The 25923-nt window shown below is 45.2% G+C and overlaps 1 protein-coding gene across 4 annotated transcripts in view; it reads right to left on the reverse strand.

The window, feature by feature from the left end:
* Positions 1-7848: 7848 nt before the first annotated feature.
* Positions 7849-25923, reverse strand: part of CNKSR3 (CNKSR family member 3) — a 94854-nt gene continuing 76779 nt past the window's right edge. For 2 of the 4 annotated variants that reach the window (XM_037895018.2, XM_037895016.2), the window contains 7 exons: positions 24474-24542; positions 23533-23679; positions 14569-14693; positions 12941-12964; positions 11879-12087; positions 11327-11416; positions 7849-9438 (listed from right to left, as the gene is read on the reverse strand). In XM_037895018.2, coding sequence (XP_037750946.1) covers positions 9140-9438; positions 11327-11416; positions 11879-12087; positions 12941-12964; positions 14569-14693; positions 23533-23679; positions 24474-24542 — 963 coding nt within the window. In that variant the 3' untranslated portion in view covers positions 7849-9139. The remainder of the gene's footprint in view (positions 9439-11326; positions 11417-11878; positions 12088-12940; positions 12965-14568; positions 14694-23532; positions 23680-24473; positions 24543-25923) is intronic. The other 2 variants (XM_037895019.2, XM_037895017.2) reach the window with 1 other exon arrangement.

Genomic DNA, 25923 nt, shown 5'->3' on the forward strand with positions numbered 1-25923 from the left:
AGCATGGATTCACCAAGAGCAAGTCATGCCTGACTAATCTAATTACCTTCTATGACGAGATAACTGGCTCTGTGGATCAGGGGAAAGCAGTGGACGTGTTGTTCCTTGACTTTAGTAAAGCTTTTGACACTGTCTCCCACAGGATTCTTGCCAGCAAGTTAAAGAAGTATGGGCTGGATGAATGGACTATAAGGTGTAGTGATCAATGGCTCCATGTCTAGTTGGCAGCCGGTATCAAGTGGAGTGCCCCAAGGGTCAGTCCTCGGGCCGGTTTTGTTCAATATCTTCATAAATGATCTGGAGGATGGTGTGGATTGCACCCTCAGCAAGTTTGCAGATGACATTAAACTGGGAGGAGAGGTAGATATGCTGGAGGGTAGGGATAGGATACAGAGGGACCTAGACAAATTAAGAGGATTGGGCCAAAAGAAATCTGATGAGGTTCAACAAGGACAAGTGCAGAGTCATGCACTTAGGATGGAAGAATCCCATGCACTGCTACAGACTAGGGACCGAATGGCTCGGCAGCAGTTCTGCAGAAAAGGACCTAGGGGTTACAGTGGACGAGAAGCTGGATATGAGTCAACAGTGTGCCCTTGTTGCCAAGAAGGCCAATGGCATTTTGGGATGTATAAATAGGGGCACTGCCAGCAGATCTAGGGATGTGATCGTTCCCCTCTATTCGACATTGGTGAGGCCTCATCTGAAGTACTGTATCCAGTTTCGGGCCCCACATGACAAGAAGGATGTGGAAAAATTGGAAAGCATCCAGCGGAGGGCAACAAAAATGATTAGGGGACTGGAACACATGACTTATGAGGAGAGGCTGAGGGAACTGGGATTGTTTAGTCTGCGGAAGAGAAGAGTGAGGGTGGATTTGATAGCTGCTTTCAACTACCTGAAAGGGGGTTCCAAAGAGGATGGATCTAGACTGTTCTCAGTGGTAGCAGATGACAGAACAAGGAGTAATGGTCTCAAGTTGCAGTGGGGGAGGTTTAGGTTGGATATTAGGAAAAACTTTTTCACTAGGAGGGTGGTGAAACACTGGAATGCGTTACCTATGGAGGTAGTGGAATCTCCTTCCTTAGAAGTTTTGAAGGTCAGGCTTGACAAAGCCCTGGCTGGGATGATTTAGTTGGGGATTGGTCCTGCTTTGAGCAGGGGGTTGGACTAGATGACCTCCTGAGGTCCCTTCCAACCCTGATATTCTATGATTCTATATTGCAAATGGATGCAGTGATTCTGCATTGTTGTACCACAGCAGGCTAATAAATACTACCAGCTTCCTGTAAATTTACTATTGCATACACAAAGGTCAACTGTTGCTGTGTTCTTTAGTAAAATTAGTCTAGGTATTGCTCATTAGCATACACACAGCCTACATACCCAATAGTCAAACCCATGGCAGCCAAGTTTGTACTAACAGGCAATCTTGAACTTGTATGTTTCCAAAGTTTCATCCAGATCCCAAAAGCTGCAAAGCACCCACAATACTTGTTGCCGTCAATGGCGGTTACATGTGCTCAGCACCTCTCAGGAGCAGGCCCTATGACACAAATGTAGGTCAGGAAATATAGTTAAGCTTGCAGCACGTGTGCATGAAACCCAGGAGAAATAAAAACATTCAGAAGTTTCCCCTTCTGAGTCAGAAACAGCTATTTGAATAAGGTGGGTGGTGTCAGAGATAACAGGAAGCTAAGAGAAAAACATTACTCACATAGAGACACATGTACACACCAGATGTGAGGCTCCCTTCTACAGCTGAGAACTAAGAAGGGACAGGAATGTTTTGGATAAGTCACATTTTTAATACTTTTCTATGCTACAAACAATGTTAAAAACAGGTAGAACTTTTAACAAAGGCCGTTATGGTACAGAATAAACACAATCCAGACTCTGCCATAATCTGACCTTCATTGCTGCCAGTTCTTCTCTGATTTTAAATCCTTCTAGCTAAACCAGTAGTTGCACTTGTTCTGTATCGTCTTGCTATCTGCTAAACATCAGCTAATTAATACTGAAGCTTGGGGTGAAGGTAGAGAGCTGTTCAAGTAAGACTTATCTTAAGTCTATTCTTCTCCCATATACTTCATTTTCTCATTGCCAGCAAAGGAACATCAGATAGGGAAGTAACCACTATCTGCAGATATACCTTGCTTGTGGCAATGACGACACACTATGCTATCTTCAAGTTCCTGCTCTTTTTATTCTGTGCATTTCCCCGTGAGTTGGTTTTTGGATTTCTCATTCATTTAATGCTCATGAAAAGTGAGAGGCTTGATATTGACTTGAAAAAGGATGTAGGGCTTGATTGTCATTTACACTAAGGCCCCTGGTACACCACTCTACCAGTGTCAATAATACAGGCCACCAGTGTGTACATTTCCCCTTCACAGCTCTGACAAGGCTCCTCCCACTCCCCAATTATAGCCTGAACCACCCCCTCTGCCATTGTAGTCCTCCTTCAGTACAGGGTTCCAGCTGTATGGCCATTTTTTAGGTATAACAAGGTATTAAGGGCTAAATGCTCCCTGCCTTGGTGTGAGGGAGATCACTTATTCATGAATCATGGGGCAGGAAACACATGGAACGCTCTGAGAGCCAACTGCAGCCTCTCCACATAGAACGTGGGCTCACGGAACTGAGAGATGACCATGGGGCAACATGGAGTGCTTTCCTAGCAAAGCAGGGTGGGAGCCAGAAATTAACAATGTTCCTTGCACAGACTTCTGCCCAGCTGCTTCCCCCCACCCTTCCCCAAGGAAGCAAGAGCACAGCTACCATGGGGAGCAAACACCTGGCCATGCTGCTCAAGAGACGGAAGAGCCTTAATCAGAGAGGAAAAAAAAAAAAAAAAAAAAAAGGAAAGGCATTCAAAGGTTGAGCCTGGGATTTTCTCTAGATTCTTGGACTGAAGATGTTTTAATAGCTACACCCCTTTCCAGGGTTTTCCTAGCTTCCTCTCTCTCACCCTGCCCACCACCATGATGGGAAGGTTGTTCCCTCTCCTGTAACCCAACCCAGTCTGAAGCATTGTTCCCCTTGTTCTCCCTATTCATCCTCTTCCCCATGCTGAAGAGGGACAAAATAGCTCTAGGAGAAGACACTTGCACCCTGAACCCAGGGCTCCAGAGGTAAAAAGTCTGTGCAGAACCCCAGCTCCCAGAAACAGTTTAATGATATACACTAATAATTTAAATGTTTTCTTTGGATTAGAAACTTTCAGTGGTTGCTTTAATTGTTAATCGTGTTAATAGTGTAAACCTGTGCAGCAAATTAAGATTGGGTCCTCAGGAAGGTAACACACTTGCAAAAGGGTAGGCCAGGTACACCAAAGAGGGCCATGGTGGCAGACTGCCAGGAACTTGAGTGTTGTCTATTTGACAACACTATCAAATATATAAACATACACAACCATTATATATGGTGATATTTCTAGCTTCTTTGATGTGCTGTGTTCCTTATTAATTGGATTTACCAGCAATGAAAACAAAGAGCCAGGTTAGGCTGTTCACAAGGATGTCAGAGAGCAGCAATAGGTTTAGTGTGTTCTAAGATACAGAAAACCAAAAGCAGGGCTGCACGTTAGGTACCTCTGTGCCGGGCAGTTTATGCCTAGAAACAAACCACTGGGCTGGTAAGATGTTAGTGTCTCTTTCCTTCTCCAACATCCTCTGCCAGCCCTACCTCAAAGGAAAACTTCCCAGATGCTGCCATAGAAAGAAAGACAGTGTCGCCTCCCCATTTGGCAATCCCGTACTTTTTAATTAAAGTCACCTCCTATCAGGCCTGCAAAATGCCAGCTTCACAAAGAAAGCAATATTACAAAAGGAGCTTGCAATCTGCGCTGAAACAAAGTAAGCAAAGCCTGGGGCTAAGAGACCTATTCCCCCCTGAGAGGGGCGAGCTCAGGCAGCTTGCTCAAACACACATTAAAGCATGGTTGATAAGCACGTGCCTTTTGCAGCATCTGGAGCCAGTCCATCGTGCTCTGCTACCAGTGTATGCCTGTTGGTGCTCGTTAACCTTGGCAGACCCGATATGGGGTGATCTATTATTTCACAGCAGTTATGTTTAGGAAGAAGGGATTGCAGACTTGCTCTCAGGAAAGTGGTTTTCTTTCTGGTGGAATTGGCAGAGGCAGCTTCCGCCAACTCAGTTTCTTGCAGAACTGGGGGTTTTTTGATTGCATTCATTCTTTCCCCCCTTGTGCAGCCTTAGTGCTGCTAAAAAGGTACAAGGTGGGTGAGGTAGTATCTTTTATTGGACCAACTTCTGTTGGTGAGAGAAGCTTTTGAGCTACACAGAGCTCATCCTCAGGTCTGCGAAAGGTATTAAGGGCAGGTCTACTCTTAAAACCCTATATTGGCACAGATGCACCACTATAGTGCTTTAATGAAGATGCTCCTATGCCGACAAGAGAGAGCTCTTATGTCAGCCTAGTTAATCCACCACCTAGAGAGGGAGCAGCTGTGTCGATGAGAGAAGCCCTCCCTTTGACATAGCATTCTCTACACCAGGGGTGAGGTGGGTATAACTTTTGCTCAGGGATGTGGATTTTTCACACCCCTCGGGGATGTAGTTATACCGATGTAAGTCTGTGGTGTACACCAGACCTAAAAAAGTGTCTCCGCTAAATACAAGGTTGAACAAATAGTTCAGCATAAGTAGTTAGCATGTTTTAATGGGACCATTCAAGGTGAAGTGGCCCATTAACACCTTTGTGGTCATAGAACAGAAAAAGGGGGGTTAGTGGGTTATAGGTTGTTGTAATATGCCACAAATTCAGTGTCTTTAGTAGGACCATGATATTAGCTGTTAAAAGTATCCGTCTCAGACACAGCTTAGAGCAGGGGTAGTCAAAGGGCCAAACCTGGACCGCCAGACACTTTTGAACAAACCCTCAAAATCTTTTTATTGGCTTATTATTACTACTGTTGGTTTTTAAAATTATTTTCTCTGGAGCGTGGACCTTGACTATACCTTGACCAAAAAATAATGGACTACCTCTGGTTTAGATGTTGTTGAGCCTCCTCGCACTGCTGTTTTGATTGCATTTCTTGGGTACCATGTACATTATTTGACATTTGAAAATTTGTTGGGGTGGGTTTGGGCAGAGGGGCACGCACTGTGTCTACAATGGCCAACTAAATTATTAGTGATGGGCAAGCCTCCAGGGTGTGGGGACCTATTATGTACTTTGGGCTAGAAATCTTGCGAGATCAGGCTCTCGTAGTATTTTGGTTTCCAATGGAAGCAGCAATACAAAGAGTGACTACTTCTCACAGTAGTTTCCAACCCAGCCAAAAATCAGGAATTGCCAAAGTACAAAAAATATCAACCTGCACTCCAAAATCACAGTAATTGATGGCAGGACTTTGAAAGAAGCCAGAGATTTCTCCAAGGTGAACTGTAAATCAAAAATAAATTTGCTTGTACCCTTCACTGTTCAATGACGTTCAAGATCGTCGCTCTGAGACGTTTCAGAGAATCCTCTCAGGCGGTTGGCTGGGGTAGAGTTTTTCACCTTCCTCTGCAGCATAGGTCCTGCTAGGATTGTCTGGATATATCCCACCTAATCTCATCTCTCTGCCATTGCAGAGGCTTCTGTCATTAGTGGCACTTCAGTCACACCTGTCCTCTGCCTCTCCCGAGGACTGAAATGCATTGATCTAATGTCACTGGAGTCAACAAAGGGGCATCTGGGTGAAGTTTAGGGTATGTCTACACTGCAATTACACACTCACAGCAAGGTTCGGGCTAAGGGGCTGTTTAATTGCGGTGTCGGCATTTGGCCTCAGGCTGCAGCCCAAGCTCTGGGACTCTTCCACCTTGCAAGATCCTAGAGCCCAGGCTCGAGCCCAAGCCTAAACACGCTGCAATTAACAGCCCCTTAGCCTGAGCCCATAAGCCTGAGCCCTGGTCTACACTAGGGGGGGAATCTATCTAAGTACATTGACTTCAGCTACGCGATTCACGTAGCTGAAGTTGACGGACTTAGATCGACTTACCATGGTGTCTTCATCGCGGAGAGTCGACTGCTGCCACTCCCCCGTCGACTCCGCCTGCGCCTCTCGCGGCGGTGGAGTACAGGAGTCAACGGGAGAGCGCTCGGGGATCAATTTATCGCTTCCAGACTAGAAGTGATAAATTGACCCCTGCTGGATCGATCGCTGCCTGCGGATCCAGCGGGTAGTGTAGACATACTTGGAGTCAGCTGGCACAAGCCAACCGCAGGTTTTTAATTGTAGTGTACACATATACACAATGGCCGGTGATAATACAGGTAGTCAGACTAGATGATCTAATGGTCCCTTCTGGCCTTACATTTCATGATGTTTATGAAAAAAAATTTAAGAGCAAGGGCCATATTTTAAGGTAGTTAGGTGCCGACATATGTAGATGGGGCTAGTGGGATTTTCAGAAATGCCTAGGAACTAAACTCCCATTGAAGTAAAGGGAGGTCAAAATTGAAATAAATGGGAATTAGGGCACCTACGCACTTGTGAAAACCTATTAAATGTCTATCTGCATCTGCAGACACCTAAATAGCTTTAAAAATCTGTCCCCTAGAATCAGCGTCACAGCACCTCTCAACTGGGGGGAATGAGCAATGCCACTACAGAGGTGAGAGACATCACTCTTGGGTTCCTCCAACAAAGAGAAAGTAGTAAGAGCCTTGCAATATCATTTGTTTTTTATTAAAAAGTCTGAAGCTATGTTTTATATGTAGTAAAGGGCAAGATCAAAAGTTTAGTTTTGCTTTGCAGCCTAACTTTAAAGAAAAGGCAGAGAGGAGGAAGAGGGAATAGCTGGGAGACAGATTTTTAGATTTCTAACATGGTTTGTTGGACAGGTGTGGAAGTGACCAAAGACTTGTTATAACAGTGTTCAAAATATAGGGATGCTAACTGGCCATATCAGATCAGCACAAAAGCTGCAACAGAGTAAACTAAACTTAAGATCCAAACTAGGGTTAAGAACCATTCTCAAGCACAATTTAAAGCCAGTGTAGATTAAGCTGTAATGACTACCGAAGTTTTAAACTACTTTGGCTAAATTAGAGCAAGCTTTTCTCACTATTCTTGTTAGACCGAGTGTGGCTTCCAGAGAATCAGACTGGATGAGCTATCACTGCTAGACCCAGGAGGGGTCAAGTGTTCTCGGGAGGCAAAAAGCAGTACATATCTCTGATTCCACCCATCTGAACACATGTACAACCCTGTTCACAAATGTGTGCTTCTACAGACATCTTTAAGCCTATCAAAGGCAAGCAGAACTTGTATACTATGAATTACACTGAATTTAACAGCAGTTGTTGAATTGGACCACAGTTCAACAGCAGCCAGCCTAGCCTGTGTGCACAGGGCTGGACTATGTTGTCAGTGGCTTCTGACACACAGTGTTCATTGCCTAGATCTATTTATACCAGAGCAGTTTCTGCACTCGGCTCCGCCCCATCCACACAGATGGAACTCAGTTGGCCTTGTCTGCACTACCAATTCTGTCATGCTGGAGGAGAGTAGTGCCATAGTGCACTCACTATTATAATGTGGTATGGTCATATCTATGAAGATGGGGCCAAACTGTGTTATAACCGTGTTATAGAATGGGGTTACAGCTCTAGGGACAAATTCCACCCTCGTACAAATCACCATTGAAGTCAGAGTTGCACTAGCTTACCAGAGAGCTAAATTTAACCACCTGGTCTCTAGAGGGCCATAACAGAGTTCCATAACATTTTCGTAACATCAGCTTGGTCACATCTACATAGGCAAAACCATGCTATGTCATAACATAGTCAGGGCAGTGCCCCAACATGCTAAAATCCACAGTACAGACAAAGACTTTAAAAACTGTTAAACTGTTTTTCTTTTCTTTAATGTAGATGGAACACAGGAGACTGTCATTACTGCAAGATCACCCAATGCAGCATTTGGCAGTTGATGGAATGGAGAACATGACAGTATTTGTTTTTTGGCACTGGTTAATTAGTGCACAGTGCTGTAGATAGGAATGTACAAACTACATCTGGTTAAGAATAAAAAAAATATACAGCTATATTTAACACTTAAATTAAACACTTTTTTGCATACTAACAACCTCTTGTACATTCAGTTTTAAACAAAGATTCTTTAATAACCATAATTTTACAAGCTTTTTCCCCCTTCCCAAAAACCAGCTGCTGCTTGAGACTTTTAAAGGTGAAAAACTGGAGCTACATTTAAAAATAGCCAGGTGTCTTACTACTGTAATGTATCACAGCATATTTTTCTTTCTGAAAACACAGATCTATCCGTTCAAAAATTGAACCACTGTAGAGGTTCCATAAAACCAGCAGGGTTTGTTTTTATATGGATACTTTGGTTAACAGCAAATCATTCTTAAACAATGAAGGAAAGAAATCATTTCTTTTACCACCTCTAGAGATGCACTTCCTTGGCATGTTGTAGCAATCCACATCTTTATGGATGAGCACTGCAGCAAGTCAGAGAACACTAGTTTGCCTGTACTGAGATCTCAATAACTGGATTATAAACCAGGTTTAATATATTCCTAACACAGTTCTCTGGTTATCACAGAGAAGAAGCTACCTTTATTCCTTACAAAGTTAAAGCTGCAGCAGTACTTGCCACAACCCCACATTATTATACAAAATAGATGTTTCCCCTCTTGCCTTTCTGGTCAGGAGAACAGCTCTGGATTTTTGCTGAGCCCTACGTTTTCGGCAACCCAGTAGGTTGCGCAGCATCAGAGCATTTTAGCAAATGAAGTGCCACTGGACCTCATTGTAATGCAACGATTGCTTCTGCACAGGTCATACGGATTTCAGATCAGACGTGACCTCTGATTCATTGGAGCCTTACTTGTTTCCAGAGGAATGAATTCCCTCAACTTTGGGGCAGGAAAAAGAAACTAGATCTTTATCCCACTTCCATCTCACGTTATCCAATCCTCTCTGTTCCAGTACATTAGAGCCATCAAAAAATCACACACAAAAAAGGGCAGGTGTGTACAACTCTCCAGGAATAGATCAACACACCAGTCACTATGTAATACTGTAGCTGAAAAGCAAGAAGTCTGACTGAGAAACAAAGGCACTTGGTAACAGAAGATGAGAACACATTCCATTAAACGATCAGTGAGTCAACAGTTTAAGTCTTGTGATCCAACTGACCAGTAGTGAGGGCTCTGTGGAGGAAGATTTTGTGGGTGATGTAACAGAGAGTTTTTTAGCTCCTTCCTCCTGGAAAGGGATGGTTGCACTGTTATGAAGATCTGTATTCACAAAGCACCTGCTGCCTCTAATGTAGTCTGCGCCCCTCACTAACTGCCTGTCAGCCACTGGCCTTGCAAAATGCTGCTGCGAGGAGGAACTTTCTTCAATGATTGGGGGTATCCTCTCATTACTGAAGTACCTGCAGAGGACATCTTCACCTGCAGTAAAACAGAAGGTGGAAATCATGTAGTTTTTGCCTCTACAATTCATTATTAAGTAACCATCTTGCTTTTTTATACCTATTGAGAGGATCTCAAGGCATGATACAAATACCAATTAAGGCACAAAGTGTGCTTATGGGGTGAATAATTATTATTTGCATTTTACAGATGGGTAAATTGCGGTCCATAGAGGTTTCAAGTGACTTTCCCATGTTTAGACATGAAGTCAGTGACAGAACCTAGGAGTGCTGGCATCCAACCACCTGCCCTATCTGCGCACACTTAGCCAATAAAAGTGTGGCAAGGTTATTCAATACCCAAAACAAAATAAAATTGATAAGCACGGAACAGTGTTTGAAGGTTAAGTGGAAGACTCAAACACGACAAACCTGCTGTAAAGCAACATTTCACATGAGTTAAAACCATGATGATGCATGTTTGGTGAATGAAAACATTGTTTTCATACTGTTGAACGACAAGTTGAACACGCACCTACTCCTGTCTTGCTGTAACCCTCTTAAAGCCACAATATTCTGTCTGGACACTGGAAATCAAGTATTTTGAAAATATAAATTTAAGCTCTTTATTTCTGATTGCACATTTATATTGTACTAACAGTTCAGGTACATTTAAAAACCTCCTAAAATCTAAACAAAAAGCAGCCCTGCCACCTGCTGATCATTCTGTTGGATTGGCTAATTAGTCAGTTTTCAGCATTTTGCAAACCTCAAAGGAGCTTCTCTATATTGCAATGACCTTTCTCGGAAATGCACATAGTCTTCTGTAACTGACTTCAAGAACACGCAACAATAGTCATCCTGTCTGCTTTCCTATTCTGCACAGGTTCTTATACAACCCCATCACTTTAGTACCTGAACTTCAGAGAAACAATATGAACCAGAAGCTAGTATCCAACACCATCATACTAAGTTTCTCTGCCATTCTGTGCATGCTGCTCTAGAATCCCTCACCTCCTAATTGACCTCCAAATTGCCACGCAGGTCAAGCGCTCATGCATAATCGCTAATCAGTTTTGCCAGCACGAGTACATGTTAAAAGAAATTTGATTTTCTCCTGGCTTCATTTAAAAAAAAAAAAATTGTTCAAATGGGACCATGTCCCATTAGCAACAAAAAACCTGGGTCCAAAATTTTAGAAGAGTGATGACCCAATTTTGTTTTGGATTTCTTACCTTCACGTTTGCTGAAGCTTAAATTGGCACTTCTGGAGGAAGTGCTTCTTGTCTGTCTGACAATGATGCACTGTCTCTCGTGAGATAAGCATTGTCTATAGCATTCCTGGTTTTCTCTCCCTTTCCTTTCGCCTGGTCTCCTCTCCCTGCAATCACTTGGCTAAATCGTGCCCCTCATCCCAACCACTTTCTAAGAGCGTCAAGCTTCTAGTGCTGGACACTAGCAGTAGTTGTAGTGGGGATAATTCCTGGAAAGCTCTGCTTCGAGCTTGCTTCAAAACCAGTCCCTACTTCAGATTGAACAAACATAAAAGCTCCGATCAAGAAACAGCTTAGTCCTCAACATTCACGGGACAGATGTGGGAGGGACGCGAAGGGTTTGTGGGAAATGGAACAGCCGTTAGTAGAAAGCAGAAACAAATACAAGTACAGATCTGCCCTAATCAGTCCAACCCATCTCAGATGCTTAAGTCAACTGCAAGACAGAACAACAAAGGTTTTGGTCTCAATGCAAACTAAGCCTGAGTTGTCCAACCACGACCTCGTGTTATTAATACTTAAAGCATAAAACAGTGACATCAGCGCTGAACATCTGATCTGCAAACAGCAATCCTTTATTCCTAAATTTAAGATTTTCTTCTCCCAATTCATCTCCTGATTGAAGGAAGTTTTTGTTTGTTTTAATAGTCTTGCCTTTTCTTCCTTGTGCTCGGGGCCTCAAGAAAGGATCTGCAGCTCCCAGCCAGCTCCCATCTGCAGGCATTGACAGAGGGCGAGGTTTTCCTAAGGGCAACATGGAGAAGGTTATAAGAGGAATGTACTGTTAAGTTTAGGAGAACATTATCTCATCTCCATTTATCTCATCACAGTGTTGTGGGAACAAATTATTTCAAGATAATTTTTGCTTTTAAAACAAGGAAGCATTATGAGGAGATCTGACAGCCACACAAAATGCTTATCTCCAACTCTACTAAAACTGACCACCAAAAGTTACAACCAATGCACAAACGGTAAACCAAAATCTGATCTCATCCAGCTGGGCTTTGATGCCAGTCATTAAAATAATGAACAGGGTTTAATTTTTAGTGAAATGAATAAGTGGATTCAAACTTAGAATTTTGTTGTTTGTTTTCCTCAGATTACCTTTAAAATTCAGCGAGCAGTTCTCACACTCTCACAAAAAATCCACACCCACCCAAGAATTTAAATCTTGAATAGCAACAATAAAAAGAGGCATGAACTCACCATAAGACTGTGTTTTTTCTCTCATCTTTGTTGGCAGTATATTTGCTTCCATGGGATATCCAGGCAACTGATCAGAATCAGCAATAGTAAACCTTCGCCTTCGGCTTTCCTGATCGAGGAAAGAATTAGGAGACTCTGCGCCCTTGGAGCCAGGTAATGGCTGCTTAGGTTTATTACCTCCTCCATAAACGAGACACTCCTTCTCATCCCTGAAAGGACATTTGCCTCAATTAGCAATGTGAAAGGTAATTTATACTGCAGTCATGAGCCCAGAATGATCATTCTAGCTCAGAGGTGGGCAAACTACGGCCCGCGTGCCACATCCGGCCCGAGGGACCATCCTGCCCAGCCCCTGAGCTCCTGGCCGGGGAGGCTAGTCCCCGGCCCCTCCGCCAGTGTCCCCCCTCCCCCGCAGCCTGAGCGTGCTGCGCCACGCCGCCAGCACAGCAGTGTGGCTGGCTCCGGCATGGTAAGGGGGCGGAGAGTCCCAGGGCGGCAGTCAGGGGCCAGGGAGCGGCGGGGTTGGATAGGCATAGGAGTCCCAGGGGGCCTCTCAGGGGTGTGGATAGGGGTTGGGGCAGTCAGGGGACAGGGAGAAGGGGGGGTTGGAAAGAGGTTGGGGTCCCGGGGGGCAAGAAAGAGGTTGGGGTCCCGGGGGGCAGTCGGGGGCAGGGGTCCCAGGAGGGGGCAGTCAGGGGACAAGGAGCGGGGGCTTGGATGGGTCAAGGATTCTGAGGGGGGCAGTCAGGCGGCGGGAAGTGGGAGGGGGCAGATAGGGGGTGGGGGCCAGGCTGTTTGGGGAAGCACAGCCTTCCCTACCTGGCCCTCCATATAGTTTTGCAACCCCGATGTGGCCCTCAGGGTTGCAAAGTACTTTGGATACTGTGGTTCTCTAGTGAATGCATTAAAAATTCTTTGAAGGGAAAAGTGCAGGTTAAAATAATGATGTTCTTAATTTTTTTTCAGTTTTGGGTGCATATCCCTATTTGGGAGGTTTGGCATTTCAGTCATTACAAATGATATTAGCCAAATGGGAATATATCACCTTCCCTGCCCACTTACCAAAGTATGATTCTCTTAGAGTTTCTAATTATAAAAAAAAAAAAAAAAATACTCCAATTAGATTTTCACATGTTCTAGGGTGGTTTCTGCATGAACTTCCCTTCCTAGAGTGACCATATGTTCATGAAAACCAGAAGCACCTGTTTAATTCTAAAAAAACACACACACACCACCCCACAACCGTGATCTGACCCACTTTTTACACCCACTATAATATGATTATCTGAAGGAGCTGGCAACCAGCTGAGCCATGAAACGGACAGCAGGCTCTGAGTATATATGCACCTTAGGGCCCCCCCCCATCCTCACTCATATAATTCCAGGCCTATCCAGGCCTCTATGAGGCCCAAGAGACACATGTACAGTCATATCTATGGGAATTCAGAGACAGAGCCACACAGAACTGAAGCGAGTGTCTAGCCTACAAGAGCTCAGGTATGTCACCACCATATGCAAGAGGCAACTGAGACAGGCTGGGCAAATGCCCATGGTTCTCTTCACGCTAAGGGTGGGAGGAGAGAAATGACAACGGCAGACAAAATATAAAAGGAAGCGGGCACCCTCTCTCCTGCTTCCAGCTGCCAAAAGCTTCCCACGTTTACTTCCTTCAGGGAACAAAACCAACATACAACTATCTACTGCCTTTCCCTGCCCCGTCCAGGAGGGGTGTCCAAGTTTTATAAACCCCCACCCCCTAACTCCAACTCTATCCCTACACACACTTATTCAAGGTGCACACAGTTGGGCATAGATTTGCTATTCTGGTCCTAAAAAACCTTAAAAGGGCTTTTTAAAAGCACTGCAGAGCCTCATAGTAAAAACTGTTTAAAAATGCTAGTTAAAGCATATCTAGTCTGACAAATTTTAGCACTGAAGACCAATGTTTTAAAAACCTGAGTATCTCAGTTAGGTTGCTAAATACATATTTATTTACATTTATGTTTCGTATTTATGGACAAGTCACCTGACTTTCAGAAGTGCTCAGCACCCAGCACCTTCTCAGAAGTATTACCATGGGAGGGGAGACTAGGTAGGTCAGATCACCAATGATTTGGGAACAGCCTAAAGCTAGCATGATCTCAACCACCTGATATCTCTCTCTCTCTCCCCTCATGTGACTAAGTCTGAATTTTATTATGGATTGAGATCCTCAAAGACAAAGACACAGCCTGCCAACTGATTCTTTTACTCTGCCTAGAGTACTCCTGAGTTTTAGGGTTCTTTGTGTCTAACAAATTTAAAACCGGTTGTGTTCAATCATAAAATTCTTCCAAGTAGTTATTGAAGCTGATCAGAACAGAACATCGGAAAAAAGTATGTCATGAAAAGGATTAAGTATGGCTATTTTTGCTACTCAGTGGTTTTTCATATGCCAGAATAACACCCATTAAAGTTTTCTGGGCAACTCTGCTCTATGTAGCACACAGTGATTTTCTAAAACTGTACACAACTGTTTTCTCCAACAATAAGAAGTACTTAGTGGCTTATGCATTTACTAAGCCCAGAGAAAATCTGCAAGATCTGCAATTTCCTCAAGATAATTTGCACTGAGTTTTGCAGGCAAGCCAGCATAGAGAAGTCTGATAAAAAGGAACTTTTTGTTCAGTAGTGCATGCTTATCTGCATACCGAGGAGAATATGGAACAGCTGGTGGTGGAGGTATATAGAGGTCCAGGATGGCTGGCTTCTCTTTCTTCATCGAGGTATCCATGGTGCTTTCTGGTGACTGAGTTGTAGTTGGTGGAGGACTGGTCTGAAATTAAAGCAATATAATACCTGTAAGATATTTTTGAAATTATCTTCTCCAGCATCTCCTACCACCCACCAGAAGAAGCCAATCCTATAATCAGAGAGTTACCATATTTTACACTGTGGAACTCACTGTCGAAATAGACTATTCAATGTGTATATGAGACTATAGAAGTTATTGCTGATGTAGGGACCGTGACGGATGTCTTCAGTATGCTGAAGAAATATAATTTCATTCAACCCATTGGCATGGTTGAACAATTTACTTTATGTCTAAAGGGCATGGATGAGAACAAGATATCAGACAATGTAGGTAACACTGTTAGGGTAGAGGAAGAAAAGCATGGAATATTTTTGCCCCACTATTTGGAAGGTTTGCCCTGCCACCTCTTACTCAGTTTCACAACCTCCTAGTTCAGCAGAGAATATAAGGAGTGTTTTTATCTTTCCTTAGCAAGGAGATTGTGTCCTTTACTTTCGAATGAAGATCTTTCCACAGCTATCCATTGTTTTGTCACCTTGTGGGTAGATCACTAGTACCCAGTTTACATAAAGCTACAGCTTGAAACCCATTTGGAAGTTGCTCGTGCACCAAGCGCTTGCTCATTTATCAGGTTGTATTTCCCAAAGGGATAAATATAAAAGCTGCACCAATTGATTTCTCTGAAGTTTCAGATTGATCTAGAAAGCCAACAAATGGTTTGACTTCTGACTACCACAGAGATCACCTCTCCTTCTTTGTGATACCACAGCAAGAAAAGGTTACTTACTGTAACTGAGTTTTTGAGATGTGATGCAGACATCTATTCCATGTAAGCAAGTGCGCACCCAGCATGCTGGAGACAGACACTCTTGCCTAGCAGTACCCATAAAGGGGTGGGACTTGAGCCTCATGACTGTGGCCCCAAGCCTGGCTTTGTGAGGCAGCACCACCCTAGCCCCCCTCAGTTCCTTCATACCAAAAGCCCATGAGGAGATGCAGATGCAGATTGGACAGAGGGAGGGTTGTGGAATACATATCTGCATCATGAAAAATCAGTTGCCATAAGTAACCGTTTCTTCTTCTTCGAGTAGATGCCAACATGTAATCTACATAGGCAGCTCACAAGCAGTACCCCAATCTGGAGGCGGGCTCGAAGTCTACTGAAATAGGGATCGCAGGACTGCCCTTCTGAGGTGTGCATCCGCTCCGGAAGATGTGATAATAGCATAATGGTCTGTAAACATACCTATGAGTGACTACTAGGCTGCCCTACAAGTGTCCAGTCTGGAAAATGGTCACTGAGGAACGCTATCGATGTCACTTGCGCTCTCGTGGAGAGAGCCCGTACCTGCTGAGATGGCATCGGCTTTGCTTCGTCAGACAGTGTTGATACAGGATATTATCAGTCTAGAGATGGTTTGTGCAGAACTACTTTCCCCTTCATGCGGTGCGCATATGACATAAAATGGTTTAGTCCTGTCTAGATAAAAGGCTAGACATCACCTGATGTCCAGACTATGGAGGCGCTGTTCCTCGGGGGAAGAGTGCAGTTTAGGGAAAAAACACAGGTAAATACCATCGGCTGATTCAGATGAAAGAGACCACCTTGGATAAAAAAAAAACTTTGGGCGTGGTCACAGCGTTACCTTGCCCTTCAAGAACTGAGCATAAGGCAACTCCGCTATTAGGGCCTGCGACTCTCACGTCCTTCTTGCGAAGCGAAGGCTAACGGGAACACAGTTTTCTGAGACAGGAGGGGAAGTGGGTATGGTGCAAGGGGCTCAAATGGAGAGCCCATCAGAGCCGAATGAACCATGTTTAGGTCCAACAAGGGAATTGGCTCTTGGACCAAAGGACGCAAGTGGAGAAGCCCCTCAGAAATCTCATTACCATGGCATTAGAAGAAAAAAAAAATTCCCTTGAATAGGGAGGATGAAACACTGATATTGCTGCCAAATGCATTCTTAGTGAACTGAGCACAGGGACGATTTCTGAAGATGTAACGGGTACTCTAAGTAGTCCTGGATGAAAGCCCCTGTTGTTCAAGTTCCATGGGCCAAGGACCACACCAAGAACCTCTTCCATTTCGCTAAGTAGGCCGTCCGAGTGCAGGACTTCCTCCTACTTTTGAGTAGATTTGTTGGACAGCCTCCGAACACTGCTCTTCCTCTTCATTCATCCATGCCACAGCCATTGCATAATATGCAGGAAGCTGATCACAGGATGCAGGGTCTAGCTGTGGTTCTGAGTGACAAGGGTCAGGATGGAGACAGTGTGGAAGTTGAACAACAGAGCAAGGAGATCTGAGAACCAGCACGGTCTCAGCTGTGCTGGAGCAATGAGGATGAACTTGGCCCAATCCACCTTAAGCTTGAGGATGGACCTGAGGAATGACCAGAATAGGTGTAATGGCGTACAGAAGAGTTGACCACCAGCTGCAGTGGAAGATATTTGTGAGAGTGCCTCTGCTGAGGACCTGTCAAGAGCAGAATAGTAGACACTTTCTGTTTTCCCTTCTCACAAAACAGGTAGATCACGGGGATGCCCCATGTTGCAAAGATGACCTGGAAGACACTCTCCTTCAGAGATCACTCATGACTCAGGGAAAAAACCCTGTTGAGGTGGTCCACAAGACAACAACAACTTTGCACCCCCAACAAGTGGACTGCTACCGTAGTGATGTCTCCAATACAAAATTGTCACAAGTTGATCCCTAGAGGAAGAGTAACACGGAATGCACTTCCCCTTATTTGTTCACATATTACATCGCGATGGTTTCGTCGGTGAGTATGTGAACCACTGAGTTTCTGATGTGGTCCTGGAAGTCACAACATGTATTGTAGATGGCCCAAAATTTCCAACATGTTATGGAGTGAGACTTCCTATCCTGACCACAGACCCTGCACCCTCAATGAGTCCAGATGTCCATCCCTTCCTCCCCAAATCCAGAAGGGAACCACTGACTTGGTTGGCAATGGCCGAGTGAAGGAGACTCCTTAGCACACATGGTGTGGGGACTCCCACCAGCACAAGGAATCTAGGACTACTGAAAGACAGCAAACCAACCTATCCAGAGTATGAAAAGCAGGGCAGTAAACCATCCTGAGCCACATCTGAAGAGGGCGAAGGCACAGCCTGACAAACTGGACCACTTGCATGCAAGCGGACACATGACCCAACAGGCTCAGACACAAGCGGACTGTCATGGAGGGCTGAGATTTTAGACTAAGTCAGAGCCGTTGAAATGCCTGGAAGCAGTTGGCTGGCAGGAACACCCTCGACCTCATAAAATCTAACTTGATTTCTTGAGTAGAACCAAGGTTGACTTTGTGGTGTTTAAAATGAGTCCCAGACGGTCAAGCAAACACTATGTGGTGTCGATGTGGGCTAGAACCTCCTCTCTGGAGCCACCCATCAGTAACCAGTCATCGAGGTACAGGAAATTGTGGATTCCCTTTCTCCTGAGATATGCCATGATCACCACCATGCATTTGGTGAAGACTCAAGGGGAAGAAGAGACCCCAAACGGGAAAACCATATACAGAAAGTAACATTCTCCTACCACAAAACAGAGAAACCTCCTGTGGCTCCATAGAATTACCACATGAACATAAGCGTCCTGAAGATCCAAAGCAGCGTACCAGTTGTTTTGAGACAGCACGGGAAGGATAGCCAATAGAATGGCCATGTGGAATCTCATGTACTTGATTAATTTGTTGAGGCCGCGAAGGTCAAAAATAGGTCTCTCATCCTGCCCTTCGGTTTCAGCATCAGGAAATACTGGGAGAAAGAGCTGTGGCCCAGTGTTTCTGCAGAACTTCCTCTATTGCTCCTAATGTCAACAGAGCTGACCTACTTGATGAGCAGTGTCTTGTGAGAGGGATCCCTGAAGAGGGATGGAGGGTTTGGGGATGAAGGTGGGGGTGGAAAGAGAGCAAGGAGAGGAACAGGATTGTAGCCTGATCTGACCGTGTCTAGGACCCTGCTGTCGGAGGTAATCGAGTCCCAAGAGAGGGCAGAGTAATGACTGGGCCATTGCTCTGGACTAAGGAGTCAAAATAGGTGCTTAGCCAGCACCAAGGGAGTGTGTGTGGACTGTCCAAAGCCTGAGACCAACTGCTTCCTCTGCGTCCCACTGTTTCAGAGGGAAAGGTTGCAAAAAGGATTGCTGCAGGCGATAATGTTGTTGTTGCTGCTGCACCCCTATAGTGGTGTTTTTGTGCAAACAGCATGTAAACTCCCAAGGACCGCAAGGTAGCCCTGGAAACCTTAAAGGAGTGTAGAGTGTCATTGTCTTATCCAAGAACAAAACAAGACTCGGCTGTCAAAAAGCAAGTCCTTGATGGTCTGCTGGACTTCCAAACCAATCCCAGAGTTCTGCACCCAGGAAGCCCATCTCATAGTTACTGCCGAGGCCATGACCAGGTGTCCATAATGTCAAAGGCAGACTGCAAAGACATTTTGGCCACCAAGCAGCCTTCCACAACAAACGCACGAACTTCCTCATGCAAGACATTGGGCAACTGGTCTTTGACTTTAGATATGGCTGTTCAACTGAGGAATCATACTTGGACAGCAAAGCTTGTTGATTAGCAATCCTCATCTGTAGGGATGAGGAGGTATAGATCTTACTGCCCAAAAGATCCAACCGCTCCGAGTCTCTGCCATTGAGTGTTGTGACAAAGATCCTGCTCTACCTTGGTGGGTCTTGTGCTTACTGGCAGATTTGCTCGCCTTGGAGCTTCACAGCAGTCCTCAGCCTGGCCGTTTTTCTGAACCCACAGTCCAGGTCAAGTCCTCCTATGTCTGACCAGGAGTTGGGAGGTTTGGGGGGAACCCGGGCCTGCCCTCTACTCTGGGTTCCAGCCCAGGGCCCTGTGGAATGCAGATGTCTAGAGTGCCTCCTGGAACAGCTGTGTGACAGCTACAACTCCCTGGGCTACTTCCCCATAGCCTCCTCCCAACACCTTCTTTATCCTTACCATAGGACCTTCCTCCTGGTGTCTGATAATGCTTGTACACCTCAGTCCTCCAACAGTCCGTGTTCTCACTCTCAGCTCCTAGTGCCTCTTGCTCCCAGATCCTCACACGCACACCACAAACTGAAGTAAGCTCCTTTTTAAAACCCAGATGCCCTGATTAGCCTGCCTTAATTGAGTCTAGCAGCTTCTTGATTGGCTGCAGGTGTTCTAATCAGCCTGTCTTAATCGTCTCCAGAAGGTTCCTGATTGTTCTGGAACTTTCCCTGTTACCTTACCCAGGGAAAAGGGACCTACTTAGCCTGGGGCTAATATATTTGCCTTCTATTACTCTCCTATAGCCATTTGGCCCGACCCTGTCACAGTGTAGACTTAAACCTACCCTGCCTGGCCCAGTTGTTTACTGCCATTATGATCAGGGAATTCAGGGCCAGGCGGAAACAGAACCCCTCAAATCATGGGAACAAAATAGCACTTTTCCATATACTAAGCCACCAGCAGTACCAAGGCCGGTGTACTCCAGAGGTCGCTGGCTCGAGGAGTGCATCATTAATTGGGAGGGCCACTCTCACAGGGACATTGGGCTATAGAATATCTACTAGTTTGTGTGTGTTCTCTTTGAGAAACTCTGCTTGTATGTCAAGGGATTCGGCTACACAGCATAAAAGGTCCCAATGCACATTAAAGTCCTCCAGAACCAAACAGCACAGCATAGTCCGGCAATGAGAATGAGGGTCTTGGCTGAGTGCAAACCAGCTCTTACTCCCAGGAAGGCATACCCGAGAGGGAGGACTTTGGAGATTCTACTGGGAGGAAGACTGCCAATGCCTAGGCTTGCAGCTGATCCGCCGTCACCATTGTTGACCTGGCAGGGGATTTCGGCTTTGAACAGGACAAGGAATGGGATCACTGGGAATGAGGAGCATCCCGCTGAGTCCAAGGAGGTCACTGATATGGATAGGACATTGGTGGCCAGTAGGAGCACGGACAGGGAAATTCTTCCCAGCCTGGGAACATGCCAACTCTGAGAACCATACTGGTCCACTGGCGGACCTCGGAGCTCATCACATGATGCAGAACAAGAAGATGACGACACTTCCTCAGAATCAGAAAAGCCGCAAGATCTCAGAGACATGGGAGAAGCGATGCTCAAGGGAGCCAACAGGCAGTCCGATTCATCCATCACCCAGAACGAGATGGAATTCGTGCCCTCGATGAAGGCCGAGCATGTTGGTGCTGCAGGCAGTGTTGGTCCCGGTGCAAACACTGGTACCGGAGCACCCAAGCGTGTCAACATTGAGGGTGATGAGAGCCACTATGGGAGCATCTGTAGTGTTGAATGTAGCAGGGCCGAAGATGGTCCCAGTGCCAAGGTCCCCCGTACCGATTCTGATCGGGGTGCTGGAACAATTTGCGTAATGAAAGTGCTGAGAGCCATTGAACCAAACTGCAAACTCTCGAAATAATGGAAACTTCAAGCCGAGGTGTGTGGCAGCACCCCTAGTTCCAGCACCAGCTCTCTCCCCATCATGGGGAGGGGAGGGTCTGGATGTGGTTCTGACAGACATGAGGATTCAGAGGGGATATAGGTGATGCAGCCCTGGGAGGTCCTGGACCAAAAGGCAGAATAGGTCCACAGCTGCCTGGTATGCCTACGAAATGGACACTGTGGGTACCAGCACTCCCTCGTCAGTACTGGCCTCAATGGACACCCAGAGGCCGGAACCAGACCAGATGGTACAGGGTTTCTGCCCTTCCCTCTTGGTACCAGAGAAGGGTCAGAGGCACCAATGCCATCCCACATGACAGAAATGATGCCGGGCCAGACTGCTCTTTTCTGGGGGAGGCAGAAGAGTCGCCCCGCAACCTAGAGCTGTCCCAATTGGTCTTATGAGATCTCTTCGTTGGCACTGATGATGGAGAAAGGCTCCTCTGCCTCTTCGGAGAGGCACTTGCCCTGTAACAAGAGGTGGCAGTACTTTCCACACCCAAGAATGATCTTCAGCCCAAGGAGGGCCTCAGTACCGGAACAGGCTACATGGCCTGTTTGTGGAGGTGCTGCTTGATGTGAAAGTCCCACGCCACTTGAGTCCACTTCTTGAATGATCTACAGATTGCACAATGCTCTTTTGCTGAGACAAAGCAAAACGCTTCATGTAGGGGGCATTGCTGGGGATCACCCCTCCACACAAAGGACAGTGTTCAAACCTCGGTAAGGGCTTCACCAGGGACACAATTGAGCAATTAACACCATCTACTGACTAACTAAAATAAACTAGGCTAAGACTTAATGCGAGGTTGAGAGTCTACAACCACACAGAGCTCTGACTCCAGCCAATGGCAATGAGAAGGAACTGAGCGGGGAGTGGAGGAGGTCAGAGGGGCAGCACCTCATACAGCTGGGGAGGAACCACAGACATGACCACCACCCCTCTACAGGTACTTCTAGGCAAAAGTCTCCAGCTCCAGCGTGCTGGGCACAGACACACCTAAATGGAATAAACGTCTGCATCTATACAAGAAGAACTGTGATCAGCTGATGCACTCAAGCTAACAAGCCCTGGTTTAACAAGACAGGCTGCGGGAGGGGCCAGACAGTCTCAGAATCTCCTAAGCTTTGAAGAAAACTTCTCTCCCTGTGGTCTGCCAGACCCTGGATTTGATGTCCTTCAGGGGAAGCTTCAAATTCTCTTTTTTCTCTTGCAGGGGAGAGGGAGTATGAGGAGGAAGACTATCTTCTTATAACCTGTCATCATAGCACTCAAGTTCCTGGAATGGAGGGTGTGTCCAAGAGAAAATGGTGTGTGTGGATGCAGGAGGGTTAGTTTTGGACACTGGGGCAGAGTTTTTATATTGGATAGATTTATTAGTATTTTGTATATGCACCCAGATCTTTGGATGGTCACATTTTAAATGACTCTGTACTATAAATAGTGTCCACATTGTAAACCATGTAAAATAATGATGCTCAAAGAGCACAGGTGTAAGATGATAGTCTCATTCATAAGTAGCAAGGAATTCAGATTTACAGCTTTCTGGAGCATGCATGCACATACACACACCCCTCAAGCACTCCAGATAGCCATCTGTACACTTTGCTGAGAAAAAAGTACCCCCATAGCTATAGAGATCTTGTGCCAGAACAGAGGCTGGAACAAAGGACAAAATGGTACCTGTAGTCATAGGTAATTTATTAGATTAGAATGTAATTAATTGTATCTTCCTGGAGCTGTTAAACAAATTGCTTTCTGCTATAACATGCTGTCTTCCAAAACTAGTCTTTGAAGTTATTAGAACCCCTGTTCCTCCCCTACCCGTTACCCCTCCTCTGGCTTTCCCAACGTCCAAATTATGCTTACATATGTCATTTGACCACGTACACAAAACAAACAAGAAGCTCACACCCTTTTCTTTCAGTGCTTGAACTACTTTTCCCTCTCCAGACTAAAATGGAAGCATACATTGGATAACATTGGTTTGGAGAACTTATACGAGATTATCTTTGCTGAATAAACTAATCTCGGTATTTATTGTTTATTTACAAAATTCATCAGGGCAGATTATCAGCCTTTCAGCCTCAAATGGCCTTTTTTCTAAAATCAGTGCCTTGAAAACTTGGATTATGAAAGCCAACATTAAATACTCTTATTCTTTTGGAATGTTAGATGAGATTTGGCTAAAGAAAGGACCCCTTCTCATTTTAATTTTGATCCAAAAGGGACAGCCACTGCACAACGAACACCCCCAAAACTCCACAGATATATGGTCACATTGGCTGTTGATGTCAGATATTAAAATAATAAATTATCTTGGGGGGGATTGCGAAGTAATTCATATCCAACTATTAACGTATGAACACAACTCTTCCAACAGCGTATCACCTGTACAAGCGGTGGTTTCCAGCGTAGGTTCTTCAGTGGGGCCGGAGTAAAATTAAAAGAGCCTGTAGGACGTTTCTTAAGTAGCAGTTTAACTCCAGCAGGATTCTCTCGCAACTTTCCCACAAGGTTTTTTAGTTGCCATCCCACCTTAAAAAGAAGAAAAGGTACCTCTTGCATGCATTCAGAATGAATGGAATATAACTAGGTCAGACTGTTTCTCTCAAACAAAACAAACAATAGAAGAAACCCACTGAAGCAGCTGTAAAGGGTACAAAACTTGAAACGCTAAATTTTTTTCTTTTTTAGTAGGTCTCTCAAAAATGTATCACAATTATTTCAAGTGCATGTCCATTTGTGATAGGTCAGGCTCCGGAGTTCAGCATGGGCTTATGCATTTGCTCAACTCTGAACACATGAGTAGTCACACTGAATTACTCCAATATAATTATACCTGATATTTAATACCACTGAGTTCTAGGGGTCTGCTCTTGTGTGTGAAGTTAAATGCAAACGTGACTGTTTATGGGACAGGGAACTAAAATGAGGGGGGAGAGGGAGAATCCCTCAACTCTCCGAGGGGCAAAAAGGTATTTGCCAAAAAAATTTCTTTAAAAAATACCAACTTTTTATTAACGTAACATACACAAATTCAACATTTCACTTTGAACATAGGCCCTAAGTAAGAAATCATTTTATCCAAAAATATTGCAAGGATTTATTGAAAAACAATGTGTGATAAAAATCAAATCTTTCAAGTATTTCAGTAGAAGAAATTACTTCTACATTAAAGTGAAACCATTTTTACACACATTGCAATAAGGACACACAAAAAAACCCCCTAAATATAACAAAACTTGTTACCCAGTTATCATCTAGGAGGGAAAAGTCTTGCAGAACAAGCAAGGCTTAGGAAAAGGTTGATAGGGTTTTTGATTACTTACTACAGTCTGATGATTAACCTGGATCACCTCATCACCAGCATGAATCTTTTGAGATCGATCAGCGGGGGACTACAGAGAAATAAATAACAGGCATGTGTTTCAATAGGCTTTCCCTTTTTCTAAAAAGAAAAAAAAAAAACACCACAGAAAACCAAAAACAACCCTGCTCTTTTATGCCAAAACTCAGATTGTGAAAGTAATATTTAAAGCAGCAGCAGAGCTAATATGTGTATATATAAACTATATTTATACACAGAACTGTCAAGTGTGTATTATGTCCCCAGTACCCATGTGGTTTGAAAACTCATAGCGATCAGGGGAGGTCCCGGAAGACTCGGAAAAGGCTAATGTAGTGCCCATCTTTAAAAAAGGAAACGAGGAGGATGTGGGGAACTACAGACCAGTCAGCCTCACCTCAGTCCTTGGAAAAATCATGGAGCAGGTCCTCAAGGAATCAATTCTGAAGCACTTAGAGGAGAGGAAAGTGATCAGGAACAGTCAGCATGGATTCACCAAGGGCAAGTCATGCCTGACTAACCTAATTGCCTTCTGTGATGAGATAACTGGCTTTGTGCATGAAGGGAAAGCAGTGGATGTATTATTCCTTGACTTTAGCAAAGCTTTTGATACAGTCTCCCACAGTATTCTTGCTAGCAAGTTAAAGAAGTATGGGCTGGATGAATGGACTATAAGGTGGATAGAAAGCTGGCTAGATCAGGGGTCAGCAACCGGCGGCATGCGAGCTGATTTTTAGTGGCACTCTGCTGTCAGCCAGGGTCCTGGCCGCCAGCCCCGCTCAGCCCACTGCTGGCCTGGATGGACGGAACCCCGGGCCGGCAGCGGGCTGAGTGGTGCCGGCGGCCGGCACCCTGGTTGGCAGGGGCCGGAGGAGGGAACCCCAGACTGGCAGCGGGCTGAATGGCTCAGCACACTGCCGGTCTGGGGTTCCATCTGCCACCTGTACTGCCAGTCTGGGGTTCTGTCCGCCAGCCCCGCTCAGCCTGCTGCCGGCCCAGGGTTCCCTCCATCCAAGCTGGCAGCAGGACCCCAGACTGGCAGCGCGGGCAGCAGACAGAACCCCAGACCAGCAGGGAACCGAGCCCCGGCCGGCCGGAATCCCGTCTGCCACCTGGAGGGAATTTTCTGACAAAATGGTTTTTCATTGGAAAATATCAATTAATCAAAACGGAACTTTTTTGCAGGACTTCATCAGTTTTGTCAGAACTGTCACCGGGAACAGTTTCTCAGGTCTAGGATGTAATTCCTGGTCTAAATCAGAACTTCAAGTCCCTGCTCTGCCTGATTCGGACCAGACACTTGAAATAAATCAGTCTCCCACATCTCAGCATATGGCCGTTTTGTGATCTCAGTCTCTCCTGTTGGATCTGTTCAGCTTTGTATAAATAAATACTCAGCTTCAACAATTTAGCAATTGAGACATTCCCCCTCC

This window comes from Chelonia mydas, chromosome 3, assembly GCF_015237465.2.
Source record: "Chelonia mydas isolate rCheMyd1 chromosome 3, rCheMyd1.pri.v2, whole genome shotgun sequence".
NCBI classification, from domain to species: Eukaryota; Metazoa; Chordata; order Testudines; family Cheloniidae; genus Chelonia; species Chelonia mydas.